At 42.8% G+C, this 12,116-nt stretch overlaps 1 protein-coding gene across 2 annotated transcripts in view; it reads right to left on the bottom strand.

The window, feature by feature from the left end:
• The window catches only part of LOC133607760 (polypeptide N-acetylgalactosaminyltransferase 10-like), a 127,187-nt gene extending 115,520 nt beyond the window's left edge, over positions 1 to 11,667 (bottom strand). For both annotated transcript variants that reach the window (XM_061962700.2, XM_061962699.2), the window contains exon 1: positions 11,381 to 11,667. In XM_061962700.2, coding sequence (XP_061818684.2) covers positions 11,381 to 11,539 — 159 coding nt within the window. In that variant the 5' untranslated portion in view covers positions 11,540 to 11,667. The remainder of the gene's footprint in view (positions 1 to 11,380) is intronic.
• Between the last annotated feature and the right edge of the window lie 449 nt (positions 11,668 to 12,116).

Here is a 12,116-nt window from a genome sequence, read left to right on the forward strand (position 1 = left end):
TTTATGGATGATAAAAATGTTGAATGTAACTATTTAAAGGGGAACATTATCACCAGACCTATGTAAGCATCAATATATACCTTGATGTTGCAGAAAAAATACCTTTTTTTTTAACCGATTTCCGAACTCTAAATGGGTGAATTCTGGCAAATTAAACACCTTTCTAATATTCGCTCTCGGAGCGATGACGTCACAACGTGACGTCACATCGGGAAGCAATCCGCCATTTTCTAAACACCGAGTCAAATCAGCTCTGTTATTTTCCGTTTTTTCGACTGTTTTCCGTACCTTGGAGACATCATGCCTCGTCGGTGTGTTGTCGGAGGGTGTAACAACACGAACAGGGACGGATTCAAGTTGCACCAGTGGCCCAAAGATGCGAAAGTGGCAAGAAATTGGACGTTTGTTCCGCACACTTTACCGACGAAAGCTATGCTACGACAGAGATGGCAAGAATGTGTGGATATCCTGCGACAGCAGATGCATTTCCAACGATAAAGTCAAAGAAATCTGCCGCCAGACCCCCATTGAATCTGCCGGAGTGTGTGAGCAATTCAGGGACAAAGGACCTCGGTAGCACGGCAAGCAATGGCGGCAGTTTGTTCCCGCAGACGAGCGAGCTAAACCCCCTGGATGTCTTGGCTCACACCGAAGATGATCAAGAAAAGAATATCGACCCTAGCTTCCCTGGCCTGCTGACATGAGGGTATGTCTACAGAATATATTAATTGATGAAAATTGGGCTGTCTGCACTCTCAAAGTGCATGTTGTTGCCAAATGTATTTCATATGCTGTAAACCTAGTTCATAGTTGTTAGTTTCCTTTAATGCCAAACAAACACATACCAATCGTTGGTTAGAAGGCGATCGCCAAATTCGTCCTCGCTTTCTCCCGTGTCGCTGGCTGTCGTGTCGTTTTCGTCGGTTTCGCTTGCATACGGTTCAAACCGATATGGCTCAATAGCTTCAGTTTCTTCTTCAATTTCGTTTTCGCTACCTGCCTCCACACTACAACCATCCGTTTCAATACATTCGTAATCTGTTGAATCGCTTAAGCCGCTGAAATCCGAGTCTGAATCTGAGCTAATGTCGCTAAAGCTTGCTGTTCTTTCCGCCATGTTTGTTTGTGTTGACTTCACTATGTGACGTCACAGGAAAATGGACGGGTGTTTATAACGATGGTTAAAATCAGGCACTTTGAAGCTTTTTTTAGGGATATTGCGTGATGGGTAAAATTTTGAAAAAAACTTAGAAAAATATAATAAGCCACTGGGAACTGATTTTTAATGGTTTTAACCCTTCTGAAATTGTGATAATGTTCCCCTTTAAACTAGGACTGTCAATAATTAAAATATTGAATCGTGATTAAAGGCATTGTCTGCAGTTAACTCTTAATTAATCACGACTAATCGCAGATGCATAGAAAATATTTTTCTTTAAAAATTGTACCTTAGACAGATTTTTCATACGATCAACAAAGGGAAAAATGTTTGTTTATTAAACAATATGCTTTTTCGAACAGCTCAGCAAAAAATGTACATGAACACTCTTTTAGAGAGACTCTCTCAACACATGCTTAAAAATTCTGGCACGGGCTCAAAAAAAAACAAAAAAACCTTACTATAAATGACAAGAAACAAATTGCCTGTGTGTACTTCAAGACAGTCGGGGCATGCGAATGTTTTAGGGCGGCCCTCTCTTACTCCACAACATTAATTGGTTGCAGTATTACGGGTGTTGACACCCATTCAGTAATTGTCGGGGGGGTTCTGGATCGACGGGCACCTCGCTGCTGGCGGCTTTTGGGACACGACTTGCCCCGGTGATGACTCCGTTTGTGAAGGCGGCGGCGGTCATGTCAGGAGACTACATGCGGGGATTCAGTGTGCACTTTTCTGTGTCCATTTCTGCTCTGTGGTTGTCTGCACTGTCTGGTGTGTTGTTTCAAGCTAGTTTAGCAGCTGCCTTAACTATTAGCTTGCCTACTCCTGCTTGCTCTTTCTCTCTGTGTAACATGTTTAGCCTCATCCAACGGTTCTCCGGTGATAATGCTACTTGAGAACTGCAGTGGAGAAATATTGACTTGGGGAAGCGGCTCCACACGGTGTATTGACATACAGTTAGCTCTGGCAGCTAACATTTCTGGTCGGCGAACTGACCATGGAAAATCGGAATCAACGTTTAAAAATGTGGACAATTTCGTGAGAATCGGAATGTAAGACCCGCTTCCCATCGATACTCGATGCCCATCCCTAAATAAGGTGAACTTGTTTTTATTGTGTTAATTTTGACAGCCCTTTTGTAGAATTAATACTGTTTTTTGATGGTGACAGTTTGACCCTGGAATGGACCAATTATCCAGACATAGGTGAGTTAAAAAGTCTGCAAAATACTTTAATTTGGGGTGTAGGGGTATTATCACATGCAAATCAACAGGTGGCACCAAACGACATCTACCCAAAGGAGTCAGAGCTTTTCTTCTTGTCACTGATTATTCGATTAGAAAAAAAACCTTTGATTTAAATTTTGTTGCTTTGATTAATCGTTAATCGTAAAAAAAAATTTTACAATTCGGACCACATGGAATGCCTTGAACTAGGGCTGGGCGATATTGCCTTTTTTTAATATCGCGATATTTTAAGGCCATATCGCGATACACGATATATATCTCGATATTTTGCCTTAGCCTTGAATGAACACTTGATGCATATAATCACACCAGTATGATGATTCTATGTGTCTACTTTAAAACATTCTTCTTCATACTGCATTAATATATGCTCCTTTTAAACTTTCATGCAGAGAAGGAAATCACAACTAAAAAATCACTATTTTTTTCATACGGTGTTGATCTGGAAATGTTTGCCTCTGCATTTTGATGGTGTCGACGTGTGGCACCGAACGATGTTGACGTGCGGAGTAAGCCCTCTTCCTTGTCTAGCGGGTGACTTTTCAAATGATGCTACATATTAGCAGTGTAGTAGAGTGTCCTGGGTTCGCCTATACAGTGTGCTTATCTAATAAAATAATAAACGGGAGACATTAGAGCAGGTTCGGTTGCCACTGCTTCTTTAATGTCAACATCACACATCTCCTTCCACAACCATACATCCCCTACGTCACAGACCTACGGCTACTCTGGAGGGACAAAACTCCTCCTCCTTACCTAACACACTCCGGTAACTTGGGACACCCTGAACTGTTTGTTACAGCAGTAATTCTACTTTTTATAGCAACGCTTTTGCCCCACACTTGACAAATTACGGTTGTCTGTTCGACATATTCCCACTTGAAGCCAAACCACCGCCAGACGATGGACCCCTTGTTGTTTTTCTTGGGAATTAATTATTCCTTCATTTGTTACCATATTCGCACCTTCTTTCTCTCGTATTACCGCTAGCATCACAGCTAGCGTTAGCCATGCTGCTACCTCTCTGCTCGGGGAGGGCGTATACGTATGTGACGTATGGCGTGACAGTATGTGACGTGTGTAAGATGGTGCGCTTGTCTGTCTGTGAGAAGCAGAGACAGGAAAGAGTGAGGAGAGCATGTAGTGTAATGCCAGCAGCTAAAAGCAACTGCGTGAGAACGTATACTCGATATCACGATATAGTCATTTTCCATATCGCACAGAGACAACCCCGCAATATATCGCGTATATCGATATATCGCCCAGCCCTACCTTAAACTTAAAATACATAGTTGTTGCACGGCCACACTTATGTGTAGTGTTATATCTGATTACTCGATTAATCGAACAAACTAATCGATAGATTACTCGATTATTGAAATACTTAAGCATGGGGTATTATGCTATTTTTTTTTTTTAATATTGTCATCAAATAACTGTGGAGCAGATAAGAAATATGATTATTTTACTGAAAAAGGTTTCATATTCGGGTTACCAGTACGTTTCTAAATTCGAACAAATACACTGGAGGCGGTTTTGTACCAACTTAGGGGCTCAACTGCAGTAAAAAATAAATAAATAAATAACTTCAAGAGGTTACAATGCATTTTTTTTTAAATGGTGTATTGCAAAGAATATTCCCAACGCCTAACTGCTTTAAAAATATGGCAGACTACAAGGAGTAGGGTTGTACGGTATACCGGTATTAGTATAGTACTGCGATACTAATTAATCATATTCAGTACTATACCGCCTCTAAAAAGTACCTGACATCTACTGTAATGATACCAAGTACAGTAGCGTATCTAGTCGATACTATTACGATTACGTCGATATTTTTTGGCATCACAACATCTTCTTTCGTTTTTTTTTTTTTATTTATATTATGTTTATTAAACTCAGGAAATATGTCCCTGGACACATGAGGACTTTGAATATGACCAATGTATGATCCTGTAACGACTTGGTATCGGATTGATATCCAAATTTGTGGTATCACCCAAAACTAATGTAAAACATCCAAACAACAGAAGAATAAGTGATTATTAAATTTTAACAGAAGTGTAGATAGAACATGTTAAGAGAGAAAGTAAGCAGATATTAACAGTAAATGAACAAGTAGATTAATAATTCATTTCCTACCACTTGTCCTTAATAATGTTGACAAAATAATAGAATGATAAATGACACAATATGTTACTGCATATGTCAGCAGCTAAATTAGGAGCCTTTGTTTGCTTACTTACTAATAAAAGACAAGTTGTCTAGTATGTTCACTATTTTATTTAAGGACAAACTTGCAATAAGAAACATATGTTCAATGTACCCTAAGATTTTTTGTTAAAATAAAGCCAATAGTGGTACCTTTTATTTAGAAAAGTACTGAAAAGTATCTAAATAATTTTGGTACCGGTACCAAAATATTGGTATCGGGACAACACTAACAAGGAATATGAATCTTTGGGCAACTAACAATTTGATCTGATTCTAATTCCTGGGGTGACGATTCAATTCAACACAATTCTCGATTGAAACCGATTCTCGCAATGTATTATTTGGTATAGTAATTTTAAGGGGGAACATTATCACCAGACCTATGTAAGCGTCAATATATACCTTGATGTTGCAGAAAAAAGACCATGACGTCACATCGAGAAGCAATCCGCCATTTTCTCACTTTCGTCGGTGTGTTGTCGGAGGGTGTAACAACACGAACAGGGACGGATTCAAGTTGCACCAGTGGCCCAAAGATGCGAAAGTGGCAAGAAATTGGACGAAATTTGTTCAAAATACGAGGGTGTGGGGAAAGCCGACGAAATGGTCAGTCGTTTGTTCCGCACACTTTACCGACGAAAGCTATGCTACGACAGAGATGGCAAGAATGTGTGGATATCCTGCGACACTCAAAGCAGATGCATTTCCAACGATAAAGTCAAAGAAATCTGCCGCCAGACCCCCATTGAATCTGCCGGAGTGTGTGAGCTATTCAGGGACAAAGGACCTCGGTAGCACGGCAAGCAATGGCGGCAGTTTGTTCCCGCAGACGAGCGAGCTAAACCCCCTGAATGTCTTGGCTCACACCGTCCCTTATGCCACCGAAGATGATCAAGAGAAGAATATCAACCCTAGCTTCCCTGGCCTGCTGACATCAACTCCAAAACTGGACAGATCAGCTTTCAGGAAAAGAGAGCGGATGAGGGTATGTCTACAGAATATATTAATTGATGAAAACTTTATTCATTACTCGCGGTTTTACGTAAATTATTATACATAAACTGTGTTTACCAATAATTTAGTTTAAAAACATTTATTTTTTTCAATCATTCGAGTACATTCGGGTAGTCTTGTGTAATGCAGTATTTTGTGTCTATTTAGGTATGGTTAACCTGAGTGCTGAAATCGTGGAAAAATATATGTTCTTAGCGCGCCTGAAATGGGCTGTCTGCACTCTCAAAGTGCATGTTGTTGCCAAATGTATTTCATATGCTGTAAACCTAGTTCATAGTTGTTAGTAATTATCTTATCAGACAGTGTTAAGCCGCTGAAATCCGAGTCTGAATCCGAGCTAATGTCGCTATACCTTGCTGTTCTATCCGCCATGTTTGTTTGTATTGGCATCACTGTGTGACGTCACAGGAAAATGGACGGGTGTATATAACGATGGTTAAAATCAGGCACTTTGAAGCTTTTTTTAGGGATATTGCGTGATGGGTAAAATTTTGAAAAAAACTTCGAAAAATAAAATAAGCCACTGGGAACTGATTTTATTTTATTTTTTTTTTTTTAATTTTTTTTTTATTTTTTTTTTATGTCCTGTCCAGCTTCTCAGGCAAATCATATAGTTGATGTAGATGCCCATGTCGGCTGTTCAGATTTACTTTACAAAAGAGAAGTGTAGGATACTTCTCTTGTTGCCTTATTTGTATTTGACTTTATTAAATGTATTTATATTATCATTTAGTGCAGCCGGGCCGGAGCAGGAGGGGATAGAAAGAGAAAAAAAAAGAAGACAGAGGGGGAAATTGTGGGGACAAGAGGGGGATTAGACAGAGAGACAAAAACAACAACAGCAAACAACAACAACAACAACAATAGAGCAACATCAGCAAATATGACATGTACAAATATGATGGTAAAAGTAATAGCAAATAAGCAGTTAGCGAAAAATAAAAAATAATACAGAAATGACAATGAGCATTATTACACTACAAATGGATCAATACAAATACCAATAGAAATAGCGCTATTGATAATGAACAATACCAATAATTTACCTTTATTATCAACAATACAGTTGTTTAAATGCAACAATACATATACGTAATGATAACTTGAGATACGAAAGAATGCAGAAAAATGGAGGGGGAGAAAGAGAAGCAACCTACATTAACCTTGTAGATTGTTATAGTCACAATAGGTTAAGCTTTGTCAGTGTGCCATGTGTTACACCCAGTTTACCCTAGGGCAACAACGTTAATATATGTTTGATGAAACGTGATTATGTGCATGAGTGTAAGTATGCATATGTACTTGTATATGTACAGAATGTGTATATGTGTTTGTACAATGAATGTATATGTACAGAATGTGTATATGTGTTTGTACAGTGAATGTATATGTACAGTATGTGTATGTGTATGTTTGTATATTGAATGTGCGTGTGGATGTACGAACATTAGGTAGGTAAATATGTACTGTATTTGTGTATGTATGTGGGAGCGTAGGTACCTATGTACGTATGTGAGCATATGTGAATTTGCATGTACAATACATTCGACTCCCAGAGTGCGTGGGAGCCAGAGCACGGCCCCATCACCCCCGAGAGCCCAACCCACAAACAGGAGGCGTGGTGCCCAGGGAACCAGGGACCACCGCCCCCACGCAGCCAAGCCGGCCAGCGACAGGAACCCCAGAGCCCGACCCACCGTACCGCCCACAAGGGCCAGCAGCAGGCCGCAGACAGACGCACCCGGCAGAGGACAGGGCACGAGAAAAGCAGGGGACAGCCAGACCCCAAGCCAGCGAGAGACCACACCCCACACGGGCAGAAAGGCGAGACGCCCCGCCCGAGGGACCCAGAGACTCCCCGCAACCGGACGGGAAGACCGCCCCCGCCCCACCGGCAACCGGGCCCCCACGAGCCCACCCCCCACCCCCGGAGAGCGCGGCGAGGCCAGCCCCCGGCCACCCCACCCAAACCGGCCGCCGCAGGACCACCCAGGCACAGGGCCACGGGAACCACCCACCCCACCCGCAGGGACCCCAACGATGGAGATGGAACAACCAGCAACCGCCCCGCCGAGCCCCCCCCTGAGGGAGGGGAAAAATAAAAAAATAATATTAATAAAATATATTTAAAAAATAAATAAATAAATAAATTAATTAATTAATTAATTAAAAAAAAAAAAAGAATTAAAAGAAGATCACAGACATGCTGACAAACAAGGTCACTACCCCAGCAACTGGCCGACTCGCAGCACCTCGGAATACCTTGCAGCACCAAGCTACCACAATAGACGCAGGGACTAGGCCCAACAGGCCCCAACCAAGACGGGCACCCGGAAGGGATGGACAGCGGGACCCAGGAGCTCCAGACACGCAGTTCGGATGCAGTAGCCTGAGGCGTCGACCCCCGTCTGACAGGCAGGCCCAGAGCGTACCCCCAGAAATATACATACATACATACATACATACACACATACACATACACATACACACATACACGTATACATACCCACACATACACATATATACATATACATACACATATGTACACATACACATATATAAACATACATACATACACACACATATACATACATATACACAGTTCGTCAGCCCCGACAGCCATCACGCGCGCGCGCTGCCACCAGTCACAACATCAGCCACACCCCTGCACCAGACCCAGCAGCCACGGGCGCCCACACCACAAACAAACGGCAGCAGAAACAGCAGCCGCAATAACCCCAGACAGCCAGCACCAGCCAATCAAATCAAAGCGATCAAAGAAAAACTGCGACCAGCAACCACACGCCACCAGGGCCACGGAGACCAGCCGGCGCCAGCCCGCCGGTCAGCCCGAACGCCAACACGCAAACAAGAGACACCAACAACCCCCCCAACCAAAAGGCCCCCCACCCCAACCCAAACCCGCACAAACACACCACCGCCCAAACAACCGAGACACAGCATCCAGACCAGACACGGGGGCTGCGCCGCCACCACACCAAGTCACCAACAGAGACCCCACAGCGCAAGGTCGGGCCACACGGGCACGGACCCCATCCAACAGGAAGTGAGACCCGCGCGGGGAACTGATTTTTAATGGTTTTAACCCCTCTGAAATTGTGATAATGTTCCCCTTTAATGAAACTTTTTCAAAAACAGGTTAGTTCTTTCCGGTTGCATGGAGATGACCAAAAAATGTATACAAAAAAAATAATCAGGAATCAATTTCGAAATCGGCCTGAAAAAGAATCGCGATCCGGTATAGTGAAGTGATTTTGTTCTGCTCCCCTACAAACTATATCACAGTCTGCACTATGTGCACCTTTTAATCGCATGTAAACCCAGTCAATTTCCTGCAAACCTCTATTTGTGCAGCACTCACACCATCCCCTAAATGTCCTGACTTTATACTCTTTGGCTCATTTTGCTGCACTTTCGTCCAAGTCCAGTTAAAGCAACTCATTCATCAAGCACGGCATATCACTGTCATGTCTGTGTAATCATGTTTTGTTTTAAGTCATGTTTTGTTTAGTTTCTGGCTTTTCACTCCCTTGTCTTGTTCCCATGATTACCCCATTAGTTTCACCTGTTCCACGTTTGGACTCATTGTGCACTCTTGATTGTCACCATAGCAACCCATTAGTTTTCACCTGTCACGTCACGCACCTGTTTCACGTTTTGAGTCACGCACCTGTTTTCGTTAATCAAGTCTGTAGTATTTAAGTTCAGTGTTTTTAGTTTGTCTTTCTGGTGACATCCCCACATTTATGCTCGACACATTTCCAACTCCTTTTCATGTCCATCGTTCACGCTGCTCCTTTTTTGTCCATGCCAAGTAAGTTTTCTTTATTCAAGCCATAGTTTGCAAGTTTTGTTTAATTGTTCATAGTTTCTGCCCCTGTGCAAGTTTTTATGTTTATAGTCAAGTTTTGTACTTCCGCCCTTGTGCGCGCCTTTAGTTTGTTCCTTTTGTTATTGTAAAATTAAATATGTATTCACCTGCAATTCATATCTGGTCCAAATGTTCATTTGCACCACGGGAGAACAAACCACGCCATAGTCCATGTCATGACAATCACATTGTACAAGATGCAAACTCCCTGCTATGATAAGCGGCGAGACAAATGGGAGCAAAGTCAAATCTTTGGGGGATTGCAGTTTTAAAGTGACTGTGCCAAATAAGCCTGCATTTAATTTAACATCAAATGAAGCTCATTTTTTAAAAGCGCGGACCAATTGGTGAATGGATCAATCCTGCTGTGATGGCATATCATCTAATTAGCTCCATTATGCTGTTTTTCAAAGAAAGAAAGTCATAAGGGACGTAAGAGGCAATCTATGTATGGATGGTTGGACGGGAAATAAATGTTCTTTTCTCGGGAAGTTAATGAAATTGGTTCCGAAGCACGTCTCGAGTGATTTTTGTTCTCATAAAATGTGAGCTAGTTAAAAAAAAAAAAAAAAAAGTTATTAGGGATTAAATCCCCCGCACAAATTTGCTCTATTTCTTCACAGCTCAAACTCAGGACTCTCATTATAGTACAGTGAGCATCTTTAATGTCTACTATCCATCCATCCATCCATCCATCTTCTTCCGCTTATCCGAGGTCGGGTCGCGGGGGCAGCAGCCTAAGCAGGGAAGCCCAGACTTCCCTCTCCCCAGCCACTTCGTCCAGCTCCTCCCAGGGGATCCCGAGGCGTTCCCAGGCCAGCCGGGAGACATAGTCTTCCCAACGTGTCCTGGGTCTTCCTCGTGGCCTCCTACCGGTCGGACGTGCCCTAAACACCTCCTTAGGGAGGCGCTCGGGTGGCATCCTGACCAGATGCCCGAACCACCTCATCTGGCTCCTCTCGATGTGGAGGAGCAGCGGCTTTACTTTGAGCTCCCCCCGGATGACAGAGCTTCTCACCCTATCTCTAAGGGAGAGCCCCGCCACCCGGCGGAGGAAACTCATTTCGGCCGCTTGTACCCGTGATCTTGTCCTTTCGGTCATAACTCAAAGCTCATGACCATAGGTGAGGATGGGAACGTAGATCGACCGGTAAATTGAGAGCTTTGCCTTCCGGCTCAGCTCCTTCTTCACCACAACAGATCGATACAGCGTCCGCATTACTGAAGACGCCGCACCGATCCGCCTGTCGATCTCACGATCCACTCTTCCCCCACTCGTGAACAAGACTCCGAGGTACTTGAACTCCTCCACTTGGGGCAAGATCTCCTCCCCAACCCGGAGATGGCACTCCACCCTTTTCCGGGCGAGAACCATGGACTCGGACTCGGACTGTCTACTATTAACCACAAATATTAACGTGCACCAGCCAATATGAATATAATCAAAACCTTGCTAATAATCGCTTACATTAATGTGTGCTTATTTTATGGTAGCAAATTATAAAGCTAACTATGCTGTAGGAGAGGGCAAAATATGTATTATTGCAAATATTTTTTTTATGATATTTGGTCTCAATTGTGCAGCTGACCAAAATATTAGTAACAGCTTTCAGTGTAATGTTGTTTCTCAATTTAAAAAAAATGTGCATTGTAACTTTTATGAAGTGTTTCTTTTCTCTCTTTTTTTAACGGACTCTTGCATTGGAAAGCTGTACCTAATATTGTGGCTGGCGAGGAGAGAGTCGTGGGTGTCAAGCATGGGCGCTCTCCAAGGTGCGAATAAAAAAAACTAATAAAACGCGACAATTCCACGTTATTATGTCCAACAAACAACCGGTGGGTGCCCCTCACCTGTGTCTGCTGCAAGCCCCCCGGTCCCTCCACCGTGGCCGGCGTGCTGTCGAACACTCGGTCCCGGTATAAAGACCACAAGCCCACGTTGGGGAGGAAGAGCAGAGCCGCGATGAGCAGCCCGGCGAATTGCAACAGCCTTTTTTCCTTCCGCCTCATGTCTCCTAAAATAACAATAATGATAATTACTCAAACAAATTAATAATAATGTTTGCTGTTGCTGCTCGCGCTCCTCCACCGTGGAGGACAACTTTCACTCTGACGGCCGACGATAGACTGGAGCGCTTCCAAACCACAGTAAAATGAAACTTCCGGTCATGTCTTTCACAACAAAAGTACGCGCTTCCGGTTGGGGCTTAGCGACCCCAAAAAATACGCGTTTTGATTTATGTATTTTTTTTATTAAAGAGGGATTAAAATTTTTCGTGTCATTTTCGTGAAACTTGATGTCGAGCATCTCAAGGTTTGCCCGTATATTAGAAAGCCATGAAAGAATTTTCGAAAGGTTTGTCACATGCTTATGACGTCACACTGCACGCCAGAATGTTGATGCTAAAAAAATAAAAATAAACAAATAAAGGTTTTGTTGACTGTAGAAATGTTTGTCAACATTATCATGCTCCAGGCAAAATATTTTCAACATAAATGTCGATTTATGAAAGTAAGGCCTACATTTTCTAATTGGCCTAATGGTTTACAATTAGGGGCTTCACGGTGGCAGAGGGGTTAGTGCATC

Source organism: Nerophis lumbriciformis, linkage group LG09 (assembly GCF_033978685.3).
Source record: "Nerophis lumbriciformis linkage group LG09, RoL_Nlum_v2.1, whole genome shotgun sequence".
Taxonomy (NCBI): Eukaryota; Metazoa; Chordata; class Actinopteri; order Syngnathiformes; family Syngnathidae; genus Nerophis; species Nerophis lumbriciformis.